Source organism: Seriola aureovittata, chromosome 23, assembly GCF_021018895.1.
Source record: "Seriola aureovittata isolate HTS-2021-v1 ecotype China chromosome 23, ASM2101889v1, whole genome shotgun sequence".
NCBI lineage: Eukaryota > Metazoa > Chordata > Actinopteri > Carangiformes > Carangidae > Seriola > Seriola aureovittata.
The window spans coordinates 5,870,623-5,893,779 of record NC_079386.1 but is presented as its reverse complement, the minus strand read 5'-3'; the positions used below and the strand labels follow the sequence as shown (position 1 = coordinate 5,893,779).

Below are 23,157 nucleotides of genomic sequence, written 5' to 3'. Positions count from 1 at the left end.
ACATGTGGATGGCACATGGACTGGAGTATTCAGAAGAGGAAGAGGAGGAGGTGGAGAATATAGACAAAGCAGATGGGAAAACAGTTGCAATCTCTTTTCCTACACCCTACATTGAACACTTACAAACTGATGTCACCTGCTTAAATGAAAGAAGATGCAAACTGGAAAGTGGGCTTAATTTACTGGAATGATCATTATTTATTGCAGTTCTCTGCAAAATAGTAATCCTTTAAACATTTTTGAAACAACCTTTTTGGACATATCAGAACCTCCTATCATCAGTGTTCTTAAAATCAAATGTGTAGCTTGTTCCCTCCATCACTGTGTGCAGGACTGTGGCTTTGCTGTGGACTCCTACTGCTCTGCAGAGCACAATTCTGCCGCAGAACATATGCCACTCATCTACCGTGTCTTAAACTAGATCCTTGTCCAAATTAAACTAGTTCCAGGTGCAACATATGGAATTATTTCACCTACAACCAACCAACATCAAAAGCCTGGTGTAAAGGTGCTGCCAAGCTCTGCAAGTCAACTATGGTGACAGGATCATAGCTTCAGATTTATTATTAGTATTAAAATTGACTCTATGGAATTGTAACACCACTGGGGGAATGCCAAAAGGGCAGTGAATCAGACTCAAACCTAAAACACGTTAGGTACATAATAAGCCACCAGGACACAGTACCAGCCTTGTGGCTAGAATATATATCCGTAGCTCTCTATTTACCAAAGCTAGAAGCTACGTAATGACAATAGATAAGATTCAATATGACACTGAAAACCCAAAGGGAAGGTGATACAAGGCACTGTGTAGAAAGGGTGAGAGTGTGCACACGTCTGAGACAAAAAAAAAAAAAACAAGATCAAGGGATGGAATAAATATATCTACCAACTGCCATTTGCAAAGTAGTACTACTGCATTTTAAAAAACTGTGAATAGTATTGCAAAAAATGTTGTACAGACTATTGTAACGTGACAGTACTTTCAATTTTAGACAACTGGTCATCATATTATTTAGACAAGGACAGAACTTTCTTAAAAAGAAGCTATGGACCAGTCTCTCAACATGTGAGTGTGTCTTCTCATCATGTGAGTCAGGTTTTTTATTCTATGGATTATCTTATTTTATAAGATAGTCTCAAGTCCTACGGAATTACTAGAAATTCAACATAAAACCCTCAGAACCTGTGGATGGCAAGCACTGACGACCTCACTGCATACTCTGATCTCTGGTTGTATACATGTGGTATCAGCATTTTGCCACAAGCTAATGTGAACAGTAACCGTATACAAACCACAAGCTCTTTACATTCACATGAGACAGCAACCACTGACTTAACACGAGTAAGACCGGCCCTTTACAGTTCAAATGAATTTCAATAACTCTTACAGAAACCATTCATACACCGAAGGTTCAAACTGTTCTGACCAAGGAAATACATTCCTTGGTCAGAACAGTTTGGACTTACAATAATCATTACACTGCCACTTCTTTTTTCAATAATCCTTCCTCTCTTCTCTCTGCTTACATCCATTTTTACAGAATAAACTTGCAGCCAGACTGTGCTTTATATGTAAGTGTGTATGTGTATATTCGTAATTGAGGGTGTCACCTTGGTGTTAAGCAGGTTTGTGTGTATTTCTGCATGTGCATTTATGCGTGTGATGGATCTGATTCATGGCCAGCTGTAAAGGGGGGTAATAAAGCTGAGTGGGCTAAGTGATGGAAAACCCCAGGTGTGTAAGACTGGGCAGGGTCCTGGGAGACGCGTGTGTGTGTGTGTGTGTGTGTGTGTGTGTGTGTGTGCGTGTGTGTGTCTATGTCCCAAAGAGGGAGATCAAAACAGGGTTTGAGATGTGTGTCAGAGCGTGTTTGAGGACTGTGTGTGTGAAAATGAAACAGAGCTGGTGTTAGCTTAGGTGTGTGTGTACACTTAAGTAAGGGTGATGAGTGTTTAAAGCTCAGCTGAAGTGTGTGTGAGTGTATGTGTATTGGCTGTGGTCCCTGTCCCAATCAATTAGTAACTGTGGTAAGAACGTCAAGTCCTACAAAAACAGAGAGACTCACATCTAACGAAAATCTGAGCTACACTTTTAACACAAAACCTATAAAACAAGTCATGAATTTATAGCTCAATATGTTCAGGCAAGCAAATACCAGGCCAACAAAAACAGAAAATAGAAGAAAACATTTAATGAAGCGGACAGTGTTAAATGTGTGGGTCAGTAAATGTAGCAGGCGCTTCATTCTGGCCTAATTAAACAACACATTGACTCTGGTTCAACCAATGTGAGGTACATACTGTGTTACAGAGGTAACCTCTATACCCTAAATGCACCTTTGGCTTCAAAACTACCAGACACTCCTTGGGCTTCAAAACTAAAAGACCACATTACAGACTGTGTAAAAACAATAGGCTAATACAGTGCATTATTGGAATTTCATTTCTAATGGTTACAGTTGCTGGATTTTCATCCTTTTAGAAGAAAATGAGACAAAATCCTCAATGTATGTTTTCTTTGCTGGAACACTAAGGAAGGCTGAGATGGAAAAAAAATTCTACGGTTTCTACAGTAATCTGATCTTAGATCAGTAGGGTTTCATATATCTCTACCACTTCTGCAATCTGAGTGAAAAGCTTCTAAACTGCTGGCAGTATTATGCCCAATGGTTGGGTACTTCAATACATTTAAAGAAGTCTAATATTTCATTGTTCTGAAAGAAGCTCAAACAAAAATGCATCTATTGGACAGACAAAACGGGAATAACAGACATCCCAAAAGGATTGAAGGCATGCACATCCCATGTGTCACTGCAGGACACAGGCAAGCAGGTCAAAGTCTGGGTAAAAGGTTAAATATCTTACCTGAGCAGGTGGGTGCTTGCGACCAAATGCAGATGGATCCCCTGCAGAAAGAGATGTCAACATGTAAACAATGAGTCTGATATGGAGCAGTCCAATTAGCCAGCTGTCATTAGCTATCATGTTATCTGCTGCAAGTCAACTGTGGGAAAACCAAGTATTGTTATACATAATAGCACAGGATGGTAGCTAGAATTGTTTTTTCATAGAATACATTGTTATTTCATTCAAAAGATTTAATAAAATCTTATCAGTTAAGCACTAGGTGAAAGTGCCTTTTAAAGCCCACAAAAGAAACAGAAATCTTACAGTAATTGGTTTTTATATAGAGTAAGTACAGTAACCTATCCTGATTCCAAACTAATGAACAAACCTAAGAAAAAATAAAAACTCAAGAACTAATGACCAGCTCCTAAATCAAACAATCATTCATTTATATAATAGATATATATATATGTATATTTGTCTTACCATCACTCACTAATGGCAACAGCAGTTTCTGTGTAGTCCATCTCGACTGGCTGTGATTTTCATTTTACGTTTTGCCCATTCTTCCTTAGAGTTGGTCAGACACCTAGTCAGACATTTGACCTATGGCTTCAGTCTGGCAACGGTGGTTCTTCATACACAGCACGACAATGCTTGCCCATGTTCCTCACTCCTTCTCTGGGAATAGGAAAACATACATTAACCTTTTTGTTCAAGTATAATACAAAATTGAAGCAATAGTCAGGTAGAGAATTTGCATTTGATAACATTCATTGAAAAAGTACTGAGAGGGTTTGTCTATCACACACATTTACATGGCTATTTAGGTAATAAAACTTGGACCACAATGGCACTAAATTTGATGGTTTCGTCTACAGGACAATATTTTGAGAATCCAGTCTGGCTTTCCACCACTGCACTGTAAGAAGGAAGCAGCTGTTCATAAAGGAAGTACACAGACCAGAGTTGGCCTGCAAATGTGTCGCCATCTGGAGGAAAATAGTAAATACACATTCTTGCACTTCAGAGAGCAAACATAAAGAGATAGAGGATCAAAGAGATACCAGATACACTGCTTCAGTGTTGACATGTAAATCCTTTCATTAAGGCATGTAGATAATGTTAATCTAGGCAAAATTATAGGCTATAGAGAAGGAGTAAAGGGTAAATGAGATAGTATTTGATGCCATTTAAACAACTGAGATGAGGGCAGGGAAAGGGGGGACTAACTGGACATGTATGAATACAAGAGTTGCATTTTCATGTAGACAGAAGTGGCATTTTCCCCTGGCCACAGTGGGAGTGGAGGCACTGTCAATCCATTGTCACATGTTCATAACCACCTATAACTGCGTTGGCTATATTTCATAGTGGTGTGACAGGAAACAACTGTGATCGAGGAGAATCCAAACTTATTATAGTGGGGAACTGCCAGGTTTACACAGACCGTTTATTTAGTTTTATTTTACCTGTACATTTAGCTACGTTATATGTTGGTCATACAAAATTTTGCAGCATTACACCTGTCACCCCCAAACTTGACGTCCAAACATGAATTAAACCGCTTGGCGTATATTGAGCAGATTCGGACCAGAATTTACCTGGGTAGAAGCTCCACTGTGTAAGGTACATTTGCTAGAAATAAAAAGCTTCTTACTGTTTTGTCGTGAAAGACATGCGAAGAAGAAGTCTTCAATCAAGATGGAAACTTTGTAAAATTGTTAACAACAATAACGCCTGCTATTTTTTTTCAAAATTTCTATTATGTTTGTTTTGTTTGGTCTCGTCTTGTTCCGCCACTGCCCATAATTAGTTTAAATTTTTCGCAGCTGTGGGGAGCTCCTCGAGTTGCACTGCATTGTGGGACATTAGTCAGTCTACGGCTCAGTCAAAAATGAAAGGGATTTATTATTATATATATGTCAGTATGAATAGATTAGATTAGATTAGAATAGATTACCAGATTATTATAAAAGAGGGGCTTTAGTTTGTTGCTTGTTTGTCCACGTTGAAAAGTGAGCAACAAACTAAAGCCCCTCTTTTATAATAATCTGGTAATGTGGAATGTGAGACACCGTTTGTGCCACAGGGGTGGTGCGCGTGCCGGCTGGTGGCAAAAGTACATCACATGCACCTTGTAGGGAGTTTCTATCTGCTGCAGGATTATTATGATAGTGGTATGTAGGCCTGTGAAGCTGACCCCGAACTAAGCGGACTACTTTGTGAATGGGCCATCACAAAATTGTCGTGATCTAGTTCAGTCTAACTGGGTTTTAGTGTTGGCTAATTTAGCCGCAGTGTATAAAAGCTATGCATAACATTTGACACGGAGAGGCATGTTATTAATTGGACGCTGGGTCAAGGCCTGGTGCAGCCAAACAGCCACTCAGCGTCAGCACTCCTGAGCAAAACTGGATCCTTCACTGAAGTCTAGTTTACTGAAGTCTTACTAAAGTAGTTGAACCAATTCACTGTCCTGAGTCGCCATCCAGTGGCGACATGTCAGAAGTGCTACATGAACAGCGAGGAGAGGGGTGGAGACAGAAAATAAATCCAAGGGAAGAAAATTCAAACGCTCTTCCTGGAAATAGTAGAGAACCCGCCACAACTTCACCACATGACATTTGTGAAAGAAAATGCGACACTCCTTTCTCAACACCAGTGAGCCCGTATTTCATTCAGTTATAGCTGCTATTCACGCCATAACCAGTAAAATACCACAATCACACGTTGCATATCACACCCACGGACACGATCCATCGCCTTTTTGTGCTTTTATAAACGTGTAACCGTGATCAACAGAAGGCGATTGCGACATCACCAACTCCAGGGCTACCTTCCCGTAACTATTCCTTCCTTACCGTAAAAACATGACATCACCATCATCAGTTTCAACAGAAATTTGGGGAGAAGAGACGAAACAGCTGTCAGCAACACAGTAAAATGTAACCGCTGCAGTATCCAAACTTATCGGCCCTATCCATGTAAAGTTAAGAGATGCGTTGCCGAATACACTGTATTAGCAATTATGTAACACCATCAAACCATCCCCTTATGCACAAATCACCACAATCATATAGCCTTGTGTTTTCATAGATGCATGTGTCTAATATGCAAAATCTCGAGTTTACGGGACTTACAATTGTCTCCCACAGTGATACAAATTCTCTTGTAGTGGCTTGTATTTTTGCTGTGATGTTGATCGTGTCCTGTAAGATTTATTACAGGATGAGGATACTGTAGTTCAGATTGTTTTCAATGGACGCTCACTGGTTCCCCGCTTACAATTAGGTAATACAGGCTGTAGCCTCACATGTCAGCGTGTACGCCTGATAAGAGTCATACTATGCATCATGCTTACCTTTTATGTGCAATCCAAAATCTGTTAGGGAGGTGGCGTGCTGACTCTTGCTGTTAAAACAGTGTAATAGTGGAAAATCTGCAAAGCAGTCCATCTCCTTTCCCAGCCACGGATGACGCAGCCCCCTAAAATCCCTCTCCCAAAAAACATGAAACCCCATTCAACATCCATAATGCGTTTAGATGCAAACGTCGACACGGGGAGCTCTGTATACGCAGATAGACCATAGCCCAGGCTGAGAAAATGTGGATGTGTTCGCCCATGGGCAAGACATGACGGATAGACTCATCACTGGTCTTGCATCTCTGCACAGTCATATCGCCTTTCCAAACGACTGTACAGCTCTTTTTCCCTCTCTGAAGACCATCTGGTAAAAAATCGCCAGCTTCTGTAGCCTGAAAGGCAGCACGGGTTGCAATGGGCACGGATACCTCAATCATCCAAAAACACAACTGATATCCATTTCATAGAGAGGAATGGTCCACTGCGATCCGAGCAGGCAGTCCTTAAAGAAATTGCGCAGTTTTTATTCCATTGAAACGGAGACTCATTCCCTTCTGTCCCCGTTGAAAGGCTCTTTCCTTCCTCCTCCTCCCTCCCTCCTCTCCCTTTCTCTCTCCTTCTCTCTCTTCCCTCATGCAGGTTTATTTTCGGTGGAAGAGTCTTGGACATTAACTGCCCCGCCTCCATAGTCACTGGCAAACACACTGTACAACTTGCCCAAATTCCATTATAAACTACTATTCAATGGAGAACAACTGGACCCCAGGTTTTCCCCTTGTAACTATTTGGTTCAAGAGTCAGGCTCTCAGTTGGAAGGAGTAACTGTACTAAAGCGGCCAAGAGCCACTTGAGGAATCAAAAGTTATTTGGAGGTGGCTGGTAATTTTGTCATTTCCCAAGAAACTTGAAACTTAGGCAAGAGCTTGCCAGGAAATCCAATTAAAGCACAAGAGAAACCAATCACGGATAGTAGCTGTGACACAGAGACTCGGTTAGCTGGAGGAGTTGTCAGGGGATCACCACTTGCAGATTGGTTTAAGTAATACTATGTTCATTAGGAGACAGTATAATGTGATCAGACATTTCCAATTGGTTGTCATCTAAAGTGAAAGATAACATTTTCAAATACAGATCCTTTACATGATAAACTCTGGATTTCCACATCACTGACAGTCATTAATGTCCACAACATTTCTTCTAAAGGCAGGAATTTTCAAAGGGGCTGTTTCTGAGTGGATAAGCAGATGGAAGAAGTTGGCTTCCAATGCCCTCAAGAAATGAATTTTTCTCCGGACTGGGAGCTTTTGAAATGCTTGGCTCTAAACTAAGGCAGCCACTGTTTGAACAGTCACCACCTCTTACAAAATGATAAACACAGCAAATTTGTGTGATTGTGGCTCTTTTTTTAAGCAGCCACAAAAGTTTGGATACTGTATTTCTGTCCTGGAATACACAAATTCAACGTATTAGGAAGGTTAATTAATACCGCATAACAAATACATTTAAAATGTTTCCACGCCACATTTACATTCTAGTTCACTTCAGCTGAAGCTTTTATCCATAAAAAACACCTCCCTAGTCTGATATTTTAGTTACAACCAGCCCTGAGAATAAGCCAATTTGAATTTGAATTCAGCATGTTGCTGTGAGTGCCCCTCCATCTCCCACCCAACCAGAGACCACCAGAGACACACACACACAGACCTGGGTCTGATAAAGAGGCCCTTAAACCCTGAGGAAGTCTGTGTTCAGTCTTTCAGGGGGACAATCCTTAAGTCTGAATACAACCTTGAACTCAGGCCCCCCTTTCTCTGTTCCCCTCTCTCATTACTGGACCATTCTTCCTCCCGGCTCACTTTCTCCAGGGTCGTTCTCTTGTTTTTCTCTCCCTCCCTTTCAGGAGTTTGGGCTGAGTCCTTTCCAGTGGGGAAGTCCAGGCCTTCTCCCTCACAACGCTGACCGACTCCAAACGTCTTGTCTGTGAAGCTTCATTAGAATTCATTTGTTTGAATAGGTTCATTTCTCCTTCAGTCGCTCCCTCCCTCCATCCTCTTTTTCAGCTTGGGGAAATGCATATTAGCATAAAAATATCCTTTACCTCACCTTGATTAACTGCATTGTTTGCATGCATATGTGCCTGCATGTGTGTGTTCTTACTGTGTGAAAATGTGTGTATCTGAATGTGCAAAACCAAATACAAATCTAATTTTCACTAAATTAAAATATTCATAGGTTTTAAAGATGTAAAACTACCACTTACAGACTTTTAACTGTTGATTTGAACTGATCTGGGTTTCCATGACAGTTTGGTCGATAAGCACACAAATCCAGGAAGTGATGTATTATGGGCTTCATAAAATAAAGGAAATATATCTGTAAATTCAGTGTATTCCAAAACCAAAGCGTCAATTTCCGATGATGTTATCTAGCTCATATTTTGCACATATTGTATTTTTTATAGCCCTCAGTTGTCGACACACAGGTGCTTTGGCAATGCTGTTATGTTGACACAAAATAGATGACAAGCATAACAGTTTATCAGATTACCAAGGAATTCAATAAGCACAACAGACACTTCCATGTCCAGACAGTCACTTGATCCAGATGTTACAGAGAAACAAGTTTCCAGCGTAACACTTCACAGTAGGAAACTATTCCCAGTCTGTGTTTGAGCAGGATAAAAGGGGGTCAACATGGAAATACTGATGCAGGTCTGTGGTGGAGTGAATAATCGGTCAGCTGCTGGCAGAGAACAGAGGCAAAAAGGAAAGAGAAGAGGAAAAAAAACTACTAGGAAGTGTCAAAGAATGAATCAGACTATTTATCACTAAATCAGGTTTTATAAACTGCATATATATTAGTAAACAGTTAAAACAATAAATAATGAGCATCAAAGTATCAGAGTCAATGTGAGTGTTTCTGTGTTAAGGCCTTTAGTTGTCCAGACTCATGAGAAGAGCAGTCCCTCTCTTGATCCAATGGTCTGGGGTCACAGCTCCGGATTTCAGCTCTACACCGACCACAAAAGATGCCCGGCCTGCCCCGCCTGAACGTACAGGGAAGTAGTAACACGGACACAGGTACGTATCTACACACACACACACAGACACGCACACGCACACACACGCACATGCACACACACACACACACAAACACACACACACACACACACACACACACACACACACACACACACACACACACACACACACATATACAAGAGAAAGAGGAACAGAGTTGGGACAGTGAAACCACAGGGTATGAGATCACAAATTACATACAAGCAGAGAAAACAAGAAACCAAAAATGAATCATTCAGAATAAAACCGGAGAAAAGGTAAAAAACAAGGAGAGGAAGATGGAAAGACAGTCAGCGGGATACAGTGAGGAAATTCGAGAAAAAAAGTCTGAATTAACTCACTCTTGCCCATCTTCTTGCGGTTCTCCACAGGTTTGAAGTGAATGGTGGGGATCGGACAGACCATCTGCATGGGTTCAGCTTCCAACAGACAGGAGTTCCTCTTGTCCCAACCTGCCCCCTCCAGGTACAAACCTCGGATAAATACTCCATCCTGGGGGGTGGGGTGGGGGTGGGGGGTGTTTAGAGAAACAAGTAAGAGGAGGGAAGGGACATTTTGCATACAGCTTTGGAAAAAAATGTTTATGACAAACAGCTATGCCAATTAGCTAATGCAACTGAGAGAGGAAAGAGGAGGGAGGATGAAAACATACGAAAGGGGTGGGCTGCAGGGGAAAAGGGAGGAGAGGGAGAGAGGGAAAAGAAGAGGAAGATAGAGGAGGGAGGGTGAAGGGAAGGAAAGGGGAGAGGAGAAAGAGCCAAAGAGAAGCAAGGGGGAAGGAGCACAAAAGACAGGAAGGGCTGGGAGTATGCCCTTTTTTTGGAGTAGCAGAGGGAGGTAAAATGGAGGAAAAGGTGGGAGAGACAAGGGGAGGCACAGAGGAATTAATACAGAGAATAAAGATTAGATGAAGTGAGTCGGAAATACAGTTCATTATGAAATACTGGAGTGGGAGCATCAAGATAAATGAAAACATTTTGCCCCACTGCCAAAATTTGAATTGTAAAACTGCTCCGTAAATAAAATTAAAATGTGAGAGCGGATTTGTGGAATGGGGAGAGAGAGGCACAAAGTGGGGTGCTGCTGTGACTGAAAATAAGTTTTTCAGGATAAAACACACTGTCAAAGTTTAAGTAGAGATGAAAAATGTGATGGAAAGTGGCAATGACTGCTGAAAGCTGAAAGCCTCCGAAAAAGTGGAATGATGGCAGGTTTATGTAAATCTTTATGGAAATAGAAATGTGAGTACACGGAGTCACCTTGGGCGGGTAAAGGAGGTTGCTGTCGTCGACAGTAGATACTATAAACTCCCAGGATAGTGTGTCCACTGATATCTGCAAGAACAGTTTCACACAATGTTATCTGTTGGATGGACAAGAAACTGTTACTATTACTGGACCAAAAGTCGTACAAGGACATTTTCATTCACTTCAGCAGAGTGTTGCAACTGAGAGGTATGAATACATATCTGTTAGATGAATTGCTCAAGTCTCCTAATGTACAACATTAAGTGTGGTGGTTGTTGGCTGTGAGAGGCTGAGATTAATGTATGGACTCAAAAGAGAAAAGGGAAACGAGTGTTCAGCAGGTTGTGTTTGCCAGACCAGCACAGGGAGTGACTTCAGTGTACATCTGAAAATGACTGTGTCAGCATCAGCAAGCTTTTCCCAGGGTGTTTTTAATTGCGTGTGCTTTGACAATTAAGCAGGACATACATTAACCTCCTAGGACCTGGCGTCCACATATGTGGACCTCACATTTTGGGTTCTCTAGACCACAATACTAACTTTTTCTCAACAAGGGCCTGGTGACCACATATGAGGATATTATACTGCCACTCAGTAATAGAAATGTAAAACTAATGTCCTCATATGTGGACATCATTTTTCTCAGGTCCCAATCAGCCTAAATAGCAAAGAGAAATTAAAAATGCACGCCATGCAAGAGTTCAGGTCTTAGGAGGTTAAACATTAAATGAAATTGTATTTGTTGTTATGCAAACATTTTGTATTTTTGATTTTGTTCTTGTTTCAGTTTAATCTTCAGTTTTAGAATCATATAGTTAACTGGGTTAAGCTTATGAAATCCCCTAAAAAAACTACTGGATAAAATTAGAAATATATGACCATCAATCACAGGCGGGACAATACACGCTATGCATCCTGGTGTAGTGTTTCACTAATAACTGTCTTTCTGCCTAAGTGAATGTGGTTGTGTGAAATCTCACGTTATGCTGTCGAGCATAAGACTGCAGTACAGCAGTAAGGAAACCATTGGGAAAGGTGAAGCCGGAGAGCCAGAACAAGTTGGGGGGCTGGACCATCTCTGCCCAGTGTGCAAACTGATTGACTCGCTGGCAAAGATCCCTGGTCCACGCTGCCAGGGGCTTCAGTGAGGGGTATGCCTAGTGGACAGAGAGTGAGAGAGAGAGAGACATGGCAAATCTACAGTCATTTCATGCTTCCAGCTGTTGGCAGCGACACATAATGGGAAAAAGCCCAGTGTAATGCAGTAGCACTGAGCGCTGATGGCTTCTAAGTCTTCCCAACACACATAAAGGGATGCAGAAGCGGTGTGGAGGGACTGTGTAAAATTTCACAAATAAGGTGTGGATGTACCTGTAGTATGTTAAAATTTTAATATGACAACTTTTACGTCCTTTGGTTGATTTGGTATCACTTGAGGAGTAAACATGATTTGAAGAGAGCCACAGAAGATTCAAAGGAATCTACAAATAATCTACTACATCACAATCATGATTCTGAGGGAGGATGTGTAACAGTGCTACAAATGTTATCTTGTTTCATTATCTCATAAAAACAAAAGTAAAACAGATTATGACTTTGGACAGAACTGGTAACTGGCTGTAGGTAATTATTTTCATTATTTGTCAATTCACTTATTACTTTTTCAAGTAATCAATTAACCATTTAGTCTACAATACATCAAGAATAATGAGATGCCAGCCTCAACTTTCCAAAGCCCACAGTTAAATTGCATATATTCTGTTTAATGTACAAAGATATGCAACAGATCAAAGCAAAGAAATACTCAAAATCACTCACATCATCTGTCAGTCACCTACAGTAACTGATTCACAAATGTCCTTGTCAAAAACACCAATTGCACTGACTGTCCTGAGAAGAACTACAGTTCCCAACAGTTCAAAAACTCTTAACAGTATAAAATAGAAAATTGTTGCATGCTTTTTCTGATTTAAGCATTGTCTTACTGTCAGTCTCTATGATACAATTCACCATTCTTATGTTTTTCACCAGTCTTCAAGCCGCCATAAATCTGGACTGATCCTCTTTCACAGTGAGAAAAGACCACATTTTTGTTGGGGAAGTCCTTTAGATTCCGACAGCGAGGCTGGCTTCTGTCATTTCAGGGTTTAAGTTTAACTCTTTATTCCACTTTAGGAATATTGATAAATTTGGATCAGTACAGAGTTTATCATTATCATTTGATTATTTGTGCCTAACCTCAAACTGCAAAATGATGCTTCTATACACTAATTAAAAATAAACTAATCAGCTTATGTCACTGCTATTTACAGATATTTGCAATGGCACATGCCCCCACTGATGTTAAGATCCTATTGAAAACTTTCTTCAACCTTTATGGCCTGGTATCTAGCTTTATGTGTGAACTAAAAGGTTATCATAACAAATCCTTTTTATCCACATATATCATACTTTTGGTTGTTTGTTCATTATCTGCCGAACTCTCATACACAGACAAAAGCTAACTGGGTGTCTGGGCACTATATTATATATATATACATATATATGTACATAGTAACTTTTATTGACATACACTTTAATTTCTCATTTATTTTGTCTGTTGTCTGACTAATATACACAACACACCAACCATTCATAGCATGTGCACACAAAGATTCACACTCATTTACATACATAGTGACTAGGGGGATGAAAGCCTTTTTGCATGTTTGCCACCCAGGAGCAAATGCCCTGTATGTATTCACATAATAGATATACACAATGCTAACACAGACAGCAAAGTCTTGTGAAGAAACCAGATACAAAATGGCCAGAGACAGAGAAGCAGGCAGGCCGAAATTAAAGCCATGAGTCTGTGAGCTCAGAACTAATGACAGGCTGCCATGCCAAGGAGGGGCGGAGAAGAGAGGGATGCAGGGATGGAGGGATAAATAAGGAGGACATAGAGTCTATGAGGGGCTGTTATTGCTGCATGGACCAGATGAGGCATGAAGAGATAGAGAGAAAGAAGAGCACAGTATGGAGGGAACACTAGACGGGAGATGTACAAGGAATGAGAATGATTAGTATGAGTATACAAAAAACAGAGCAAGACACAATGAATGAGAAAAGACAGAAAGATGGATGAGAGCCAAAATAGAAAGAAAGAAAAGAGAAAAACAAAGTTGTCTAGTTTACAAGTGGTCAGAAGAAGAGAGAAGCTCAGCTGGAGGCAGCAGCACTAATAGCTGTCCAATACCCCTATAAAAGGAAATAGAAATAGACACACACACACACACACACACACACACACACACACACACTACACCCAGCAGGAATAAGCCGCTGGCTGGAGCACAATGAGCTCAGGGTGTTTTTAGGAAAGTGGAGCAGGCCTTGGAAGGTTTACTTTGCTTATTACACTATGATTAGTCCACAGGCTTTGTTCAGACACAGGGCTGAGGTATGCTCCACCTGATGAACAGCTACCCACAAATACATGCATGTGCACAAACACACACACAAATGCACAAACACATATGCATACATTCTTTTATGTGGAGTCCATAATGAGGACAGAATCAGACACTTGAAGATAAACATGAAATGCCCTACATGACTCCTGCTCAGTGGACACACACATGCACACGCGCACACACATACGCACTTGAACAGTAGCCAGAATCTTTTCTAGCCCCTTGACCCAAGCTGACAGCACCCTGTGTTCTCCTCCCACTGTAAAAAAAAGAGTTCCAGTGATAATGAAGCCAGAATGGAGCGTTCAGACAGAATTACAGCTGGAACACTGCCAGAACCTCATCGTTGTGTATGTGGTTGGAGGGAGGAGAACAATAAGTGTGTGTCTGTGCAGCCAGGCAGAGTGATGGATAAATACACCTTTAATAACAGACCAATGGGTCAGTACAGAGAGAGGCCTGCAGCTGGTGGACTGGCTGAAGAGAGCAGAAAGTGTTGATCAGATCACAGATCACAAAGATCAATACTCAAAACCCATGAGTGGAAAATCTGAATGGTCTCTGTTAGATGGCAGCGCACCATAGAAACTTGTTGTAGAGAGAAACGCTTGGATGCAAATGAAGTCAGAGTAAGTCATGGAAAAATAAACATGGCTGTCTGTCCGATTGAAACATTATCAGTGACCCTCACTAGGAAATACTTGGTCAACACTTGATTATGCAGTACAGTGCAGCCAAAATAATAAAGGCTGCATTTGTTTCACTGTTTACCTTGGATGTTGTCATGCTTTGCTACCTTTTTCAAAGCATTCTTTTTAAAAATGTAATCCTGACTCAGCAGTCTTTTTTATTGTGTGTTATTTAAGTGCACCCAATTTTCCAAAGAGAGGACAGTCTCAATATTATTGATCCTAGCAGCAATCCTTCATTCCTGTCTGTGTATTCCTGCTTCATGAAGTGAGATAAAAGGAAGGTAGTAGGTGCAGTCTCTCTTCTCACATCAGGATGTCTCACCTCTCATAATGCATGTGCATCACATATACAGTATGTGTAGGTGCATCATTTATACATTATAAGAAGTGAGAAGATGAGAATGTCTCAACCAGCAGAGAAAAGATAACCAAAGAATAAATTAAGGCAATAAAGCATATGTGTGTGCGTCAAAAGAACTTGTGTTGGATGAGAAGTGAGTGTGTTTGCGTGTATGTGTGTGTGTCTGGCACCTTCTCCCACAGTGGTGGTACACGGCCATCATAGATGCAGTGGAAGGTCTCCTCCAAGCTGGATGACATGACCACTAAGCCTTTGATCCCTTTCTCCAGTTCCACCAGGGACGAACTAAGACACAAACACATGTTGCAGCAGCACATCTGTTATTGTTACCCCCCTTTTGTTGTAGGTCTTTAGTCCTCACTGCTTCCTAGTCTGGATCTACTGAAATTACCCTGCTCTCAGACATAGAAATACAAACAAGCAGGCCGGTAATTGGGCAACTGTTCACTGTAGCATATTCATTTTATGTGGGATGCAACTCAAGTACAATCCTTTTGCCTGAGTTTCTTATGTAAGTGCTTATATAAGCCTAAACTTGACTAAATGTGTGATTTTCCCTGATGATGAATTGCAAATAATATTTTGATTAATGTTTTTGGAATAAAGTGAGATATTCAGGTTAATAACCACACCCTGTTGATCTGCTGACGCTAAATGACAGCCTACTCAGACACGTGTTCCTCCCTCTACAGTATTCTCCATTTATTCATTTTGTATCTGTGTAAAACTACCCATCAGTCACCTGTTCATTACGGCCCTCATTCCTTGATAGTTTCACCATTACTTCTCAATAGCATATGACACACACACATATCCCTAGCACAGTTCATACATGATGGTGGCCAGCAGTGAGTTGTATCTCTGGATCTCTTGTAGCAGGACCACATTAAGAGGTGAGGGGTTGTCCTGGAGGAGGGACCTGGTGCCCTCATAGTCAATCACTGCTGGAATCTTCCCACGAATGTCTCCCAACAGCTCTAAAACCTAGAAGCACAGATGAAACGTTGTACGAAAGCAGATGAATAAGGTTATATTACAATTCACAGATGTATTTGCAGTGAAGAAAAATTTGCAGAGACAGTCAGATCATAGAGGTGAATAAAATTAGAGGACTTACAAAAGCTCGGCCTCTTAATAGTAATTCTTTCCAAAACATACACATATACTCCAACATACCAATAAAAACAGCAAGACAAGTTAAAAAGGAGCTGGATGATGAGATTAAACTGCTGACAGTCATTATCGGTTGGACTTACACCTATTTGTCGGCACCATTAAACTAACATAACATGTAAAGCACATTTGATGCACATGGAGAAACTATGGCCAAACAACAGCCAGTTTGTTATAGTGGAGAACACAGAACTGGCAGATGGTTTCAGAGGGATCCTGATAGATAATGCTCCCCTCAACAAACAGTAATTTCTGGCTCAGTGGCCACAAGCTCAAAGACATATTTAATGCAAGACATGCTAATAACAGGTGATAAGAAAATATTTTAAATGGCACATGAGTGCGATTAGCAGATGTTAGTTCTGTTTGATACACTTTGAGTGTTGCGATATTTAAATAAATGTTCTTTGTCTTGGACTAAGAGAACATGTTTTATCAATTTAAGACAAGAGTCAGGATGAAATCTTAGTAGCAACAAAAAGGTCAAGTTCTGAAGTTTAGGTTCCCTTTGAGGTCTTTCCTAAAACTTTATAGTGCAGCGTTCTCCACAAAGAAGCACAGATTCCTAGATCTGTATCTTATTTCACCAGCGACGGTCTGCCAGTGCTGTGTAACCATATGGATGTTTCAGAATTGCCGGGAGAAATCAAATATAGACATTGGCTCCATGAAGAGAGCCTTTCAAAGCCTCAACTATTAACTGTTTTGAGTAGCTATTTCTATAATATCTCAGGGTGTATCAGGCCATTGTGGCATGTGTTTGAAATAAAGTAAGTTTGGCTGTTTTAGCCATAAACAATTTTTAATAGATTTTCCAGAAAATTCACAACATTTATATTATAACTGGGATAGAGCATTTTATTCATACACTCCGTTCTAATCTGGGACTTTGGCCAGAAAGAACATTCATCCATGTGCCAGGCAAAAGACTCCTCTGCTATGCACCAGTTGATCATAACTGGGTATAAAAGTACTCTTTAAAAGTACGGACGAAAACAAAAACAGTGTCAGGCACACTGTAGGTGATAAAACAAGCCCATTGTAGTTGTAGAGGAAATCGGGCGGGCATATTACAACTGGCTGGATTTAACATTTGGCTGAACTCACATAACGAAATTTGAAGTCTGACAAACTGTTGTAAACTTTAAGTAAGTTAGATAACAATAAGGTATGAAGAACTGATAACGCTAAGCATCAAAAATTTGCTGTCAGAAACTTAAGGTTCTTCCTGTGGCTTGCATTACTGGTTTTCAAGTTCATGGCATTCAACGTGACCATGGTCTTATGTAGTTATTTCTGTTTTTTGTTGTGATGACTAAAGACCTATAGCCCTTTCCAGGTCTGACAGGTTGGATTTTATTTCATTTTATTACATTAGAGGTTTTAAATCAAATGAAACATGAAAAACTTTCCTAAAAAATGAATGTTAGAGGATTATCTAGATATATTCTTAGTGTGCTCGTATATCTTTCTGACCGTACAGGCAGATGTGGCTGAGCTACAGACTGGAATATTTCATCATATCCATTCTTGTTCAAACTGTATGGGCAGTTAAATGCTTGTAAAATGGGTGGGATTTTTAATCTCATAATCATTGGTATTTGTATGCAGGTGACTTAATTAGACTTTCTTCATTAAGTGCTGCTCCTCAACAGTTGTGCTAATATACTCCCAAAACAGACTGTGACTTCAAATTGAAAGCCACAGAGAGTAAGGATAATTACCTTTAAGGAGGACAGAAAGTTAAAATTCTACTTACCAGGAGACGCTTAAATTAATCTCTCTACATTATAACAGAGATGATACTGAACAGGCTGGGATACCGCTCAACTATGGTGTAGATATAAAATTGCTGATCTCATTCTCATGCCAGTCTATTATACTCAACTTGTCATGTCTGCTCTCACCTCCTCCCACCTCCCCTCACCTTATCTTCTCTACTTGGTCCAGCCCCTGCAGTAGTGGGGCTGGTGACCTGGGGCTGCAGGGAGAGCAGGGTTTCAAACAGTGTTCTGGTCTCAGCAATCTGACTGGCAATGTCAGCATTAGGGTGCTGGCCAAACACCTCAGGGTGCTCTGTGGATGGCAGCATGCTGATATATTCCTTGTATGAGGCCTGGGGACCATCACGGGGGATGTAGTAGGAGGTTAAGGGGGACAACCTGACAGAGAAACGGGAGTATAAAGTCAGTGATATGAAATTGTATTTATAAACAATGGCACAGGAAAGGAAAACTGTAATCTGCATGTTCTGGACTTGCATATCTGCATATGTAAATTTAGCAATGTGAGTAGTTGACACGAGCACATTTTGAACTTATTTCTGAACACACTGTACAATCTCCCATCTGTATACCTATTAATATAAACATCTAGTGCTGTAGCATCAAACCGAGGATGCTGTCAACACAGAAATTGCATCTTAATTTCATTTGTCATTACCATCAATACACTGTTTTAGTGGCAAACAGCTTCAAGAGTTTCAGAACACAGTATTAGAGCTATTGTTCTCTCAATTGTATTTCCTGCCAATGCAATGACCCATGACCTAGTTTCCCTGTAGAAATTATTTTCATCTCATTTAAGGTAATTCAGTATAATAATTCAAGTGCAGCAGCACAAAACCCTGAGAAAAGAAATTACAAAAATATCCTCAAGTTTTAGTGTATTGATGATTTCCAAATAAACGGGAGGCAGGTGCAGGAAGTGGTAGTGTTTTCATTGTACTGCAGGACACTCACTGTCCTTCACCACAGCTGCAAACAACCATCCTAAATTCACTCTGCCTGAATGCAGTGCTAGAGAGTGTATTCTTCAAATATACATTTATATGCAGTCTTCTTTGTATGGTCTGTGTTAAATTGAGCTGATGCATTAAATATCTTTTTAAAAAAGTGGTTGATTAGAAATTTAAGGAGTGGACACAGCATTTGTGCAAGTAATAAACAAAAAAAGGTGAGCACTAAGGGCTTGTGACAGTGTTCACCAAGTGTCACAATGTGGCTGAATTTCACAGGCTGCAATAATCTAATTGTCCACTTGGTAGTGCTGGCATTCTGTGACCTGCGAGGAGCTTTAATGGGGAGTTGAAGTGGCTTCTGCCACCGCCATAGTGTAAACACAATTTGCTTCTACTGGAGAAAATGATTTTACAGTGGGCCTGTATTCATTTGAAGACTAAAATATCTAAATGTCTAAGCATGTGAGCATCTGCAATACCAACTGTTTATTGAAACTTCATAAATTATTTGCTGTGTGCATTTCAATTTAAAGTTCCTATACCGGTGTATATTCCCATATAATAGGTGTGGTAAATAAATATGTGTGTGTTACAGTGTCTCACTTGAAGAAGGCCTGGTTGACCGCAGCATCACAGAAGTAGTCATTGATGTATGTGGTTAGAAGACGTCTGTCCCAGTCGTCTGTGACATGACCTCCATAGTTGACCCCAGCAATCAGATACTTCAGTGCATCCCAGGGAATCTCCTCGTACTCATCCAGGTACAGACTCAGCAGACTCTCACTCACCTAGGGGTGCACCGAGAAGACGATTTAACCGAGTGACTTTGAAATGCATAACAACACACTGAGGGCAAATCAAATGGTTCTTCTGCTGAGAGTAGACAGAAACAGTGAAGATAGAGTGGAGAGACAGACATTTTAACAAAGGCCATAAGTACTGTTCAATCTCATGCACTTGAAATAGATTGTCATTATCCATCAGTCTGATTGGCCTTTACTCTGACAGGCTATAAAATGGCCTTTCTGCTTGACTTAAGCCTATATTTGTGGTTTAGAGCAGATTACTGACAAGGAAACATCAGCCATGCATAAATTCCACTCAATCACAACCACATCATGATCATCTTCACTCTATTCTTCACTACTTTTAACCACCAACATCTTCTATAGACTGTACAACAGACTGCCCTGTCTGTTTTTGTTCTGTTCTTTCCGATAGCTGTTACTGTTTCCTTCAGTATCAGATGAGGCCCTGACCTCAAAGTCAGAATCGTTGAAGCCATAGACAATGTTCCAGCCCAGCTGTAGAAACTTCTTCCTTTCCAGCAGGATGCTGTGAAAAAAGCAGAGGGAGAAGAGCAGCTTCCGGTAGAAGACGGGTCTTGAACAGCGGTTGAACTGAGTCTCCGTCACCAGCTGGTACAGGCGCTTCATGTTAGCCTTCACACCCTGAGGACAGTGAGCAGTGTTAACACTAGTGAGGGTGTTATGTGTAGGACTTATATCAGACTGTAAAATACATTTGGGCAAATAAAGCTTAATATACAAAGAACTTCTGCGTAGATTTGTTGCCATGTAGATTATGTATGCAAATATGCCTGTGTAGTAGATATCTTAAGCCTGGAAACCATATATGTGAGCAAATGCACCTTTGGTGGTTCAGTGGTCATCTTGATACCAGCCTGCAGGATTGTAATGGGAAAATCAGGGTGCGGTGAAGAGCTGAGCCAGAGTCTGAAGTTTGAGTGGGGCTTCTGCACTTGTAGCTGTTCCACTAGCTTGTCCAAATCAGGCATCCATGAGAGAGAGAGGTGGCAGTTGGCAAGGAATACCCATTGACCTGGGTAGAGAAAAAGAGGGCTTGAGATTGCTGATAAAAACATTAAAAAACTGCTGTGGGAGAGAAAAACATTGCTAAACAACACAATAAATCAGAGACAGAACAGCAGGAAAAAGGATAGAAACTAGTGTTGTACCATTTTTGACACCCTCTTCGATCATCCTCTTGGCAATGGGGGCCTGTCCCTGGCCCAGAGAGAGAGCATGGAAGTGCTTGCTCATGCCTGAGGCCTCCGCCAGCTGCAGCAGGGCCCCAGTGGGGTCCACCCCAGGAGACAGGACAAAAATCAGAGGAGTCCTGCAGGTGGATTCCTCCAAAACCTATGAAGAGGAGAGAGAGAGAGGGCTCAGCAATGAAGAAGAAAGAAAGTGGGAGCCGTTGAGCCAACAACACTGAAATTGGCTTCCTGAGTTTTCAAGTGAGCTACGATCAAATAGTATTACATAAATGAGATGTATGAAGTACATAATTAATTCCTTCAAATTCAAAGCCTCAAAACTAAAACTCAGGATAGAAAAATCTAAAGAGGTTAAATAGACAAGAGCTGACACTCACAGCTTTCATGTTGAGAACAGGCGGCTCCACAAAGCGAGAGCCAAGGTTGTTAACAATGAAAGAGGTGACACAGAAGGAGACACGGTCCTGACGCAGGGAGCGCACAACCAACATCTTCTGGAGCGCATTACATTTATTCTCCCAATCACCTAGAAAAAAAACACACAGGAAAGGGAGAATTCAAGAGTGAAGGAAAGCACTTTGGAAACCATAAAGAAAACTAGAATGGCATTACAGAGATATTGTGTTCACATGGCTAAAATGGCATTTTGTGAAGTCACCGTGACCTTGACCTTTGACCACCAAAATTTAATCAGTTCATCCTTGAATCCTAGTGAATGTTTGTGCCAAATTTGAAGAAGTTCCATCAAGGTGTTACTGAGATATCGTGTCTACGAGAATGGGACGTACGTACGGACAATCTGAAAACAATATGCCTCTAGCTCTGGCTGTCGCTGGCATGGAGGCACAAAAAGAAATGAAAAGGGTTGTGAACAAAGGCTTTAATGAGAGGGAAAGCTGAAAGAAATTTAGGATATTAGTATACTTCCACAGGCTTGAGCAGGGGCTTTTCCTCTTATCACATTCATACTGAGCCAAATTTTGTCAAATCTAATTCCTCATGATTAAATAAAGCAAAAGAGGGCACACACACACACACGCACACACACACGCGCACGCACACGCACGCACACTCACACACATACACAAATAAAGAAAACATTTAAAAGTACTGATGTAACGTCAGCACAAAGGTGAAACTTGTCAATGCACAGCAACATCATACACCCACTTTTTTGGTAGGGTATGATCGAACTTCATTTTTCCAATTAGGAAGAATTTCCTTCAGTAACAAATTACCAAAAAAAAAAAAAAAGAAAAACCTCCCACAACATATACAGACCTGGTAATGCAGCATTCTCTGGCTCAGCACTGGTAAACCAAAGGTTCCAGTCTTGGGAATACTGTTCAAAGGAAGAACTGATGCCGTTGAAGTTGTGCAGCTCACTCAGCTCTGTGATTTTTTCCCAGCTGGAGTCTGCCATCCAACTGATGCAGGGGTTGTAAATTTGAGCCTTCTTATGAAATACCTAAAAACACATCCATCAGTTTATCAGCAGTCATACTATCCTTCCATCAGTGTATCGATATATACACAAACAATCCACACATTACTCATACAGTATCAGGCCAGTTCCAGGGATATTCAGAAATGCACTGGTGAAAAAAGGTAGTTATGAAAACCTTATTTTCCATGCCTGTGTCAAGCTTGGGAAAACATATTGTGAATGAAGGGGCTGTCTGTGAAGGGATAGCATAACTTCTACATGGTCCTACATTTAAATACACAGTGGAATGTCTTTTGGGACACTGAGTGCATTTGCAAATAAAACATTTGTCCAGTTGGATTATGCTAAGTCAAATAAAGCAAATACAAAATGTTTGTGTGTGTTCTTTGTTTTCTTACGAGTCCTCCTCGGAGAAAGAAGCTGTACTCATCCATGTTGAGTTTGCCAGCCACCTCCAGGATTTTGGCACACATCTGGAAGCTGAAGAGTAGCTTATGGACCTCAAACAGACCTTGACATGTGTTCCTACATAAGATAACACAATGAGTTAGCTAGCTCTGATTGACATATCAGAAACTTTTAATACCAACTGATAAGTCAACTGATAAATTATGACATAAACATCTTTATCGTAGACATAGTTGCTACACATCTCACACAGTGCTCCACAGTAAATTTTGAGATATAGTATACCTTATATTTTTAAATCTCAGTGAAACACCTTA

General features: G+C 40.7%; 2 protein-coding genes across 2 annotated transcripts in view; both read right to left on the bottom strand.

Annotated features, from left to right (window-relative positions):
- kdm6ba (lysine (K)-specific demethylase 6B, a) overlaps window positions 1-6,797 on the bottom strand; it is a 95,224-nt gene extending 88,427 nt beyond the window's left edge. Inside the window, exons 1-3 of the mRNA XM_056368497.1 lie at window positions 6,215-6,797; window positions 3,337-3,531; window positions 2,869-2,909 (exon numbers count right to left, since the gene is read on the bottom strand). The gene's annotated coding sequence lies outside the window, so the exon portion shown is untranslated. The remainder of the gene's footprint in view (window positions 1-2,868; window positions 2,910-3,336; window positions 3,532-6,214) is intronic.
- A 2,240-nt stretch (window positions 6,798-9,037) lies between these two features.
- The window catches only part of dnah2 (dynein, axonemal, heavy chain 2), a 61,900-nt gene continuing 47,780 nt past the window's right edge, over window positions 9,038-23,157 (bottom strand). The window contains exons 75-88 of the mRNA XM_056369853.1: window positions 22,831-22,957; window positions 22,267-22,453; window positions 21,363-21,511; window positions 20,944-21,127; window positions 20,617-20,807; window positions 20,225-20,416; window positions 19,569-19,753; window positions 18,153-18,387; window positions 15,885-16,036; window positions 15,223-15,337; window positions 11,525-11,701; window positions 10,557-10,631; window positions 9,639-9,789; window positions 9,038-9,305 (exon numbers count right to left, since the gene is read on the bottom strand). Of these exons, the coding sequence (XP_056225828.1) occupies window positions 9,151-9,305; window positions 9,639-9,789; window positions 10,557-10,631; window positions 11,525-11,701; window positions 15,223-15,337; window positions 15,885-16,036; window positions 18,153-18,387; window positions 19,569-19,753; window positions 20,225-20,416; window positions 20,617-20,807; window positions 20,944-21,127; window positions 21,363-21,511; window positions 22,267-22,453; window positions 22,831-22,957 (2,275 nt within the window). The 3' untranslated portion in view covers window positions 9,038-9,150. The remainder of the gene's footprint in view (window positions 9,306-9,638; window positions 9,790-10,556; window positions 10,632-11,524; window positions 11,702-15,222; window positions 15,338-15,884; window positions 16,037-18,152; window positions 18,388-19,568; window positions 19,754-20,224; window positions 20,417-20,616; window positions 20,808-20,943; window positions 21,128-21,362; window positions 21,512-22,266; window positions 22,454-22,830; window positions 22,958-23,157) is intronic.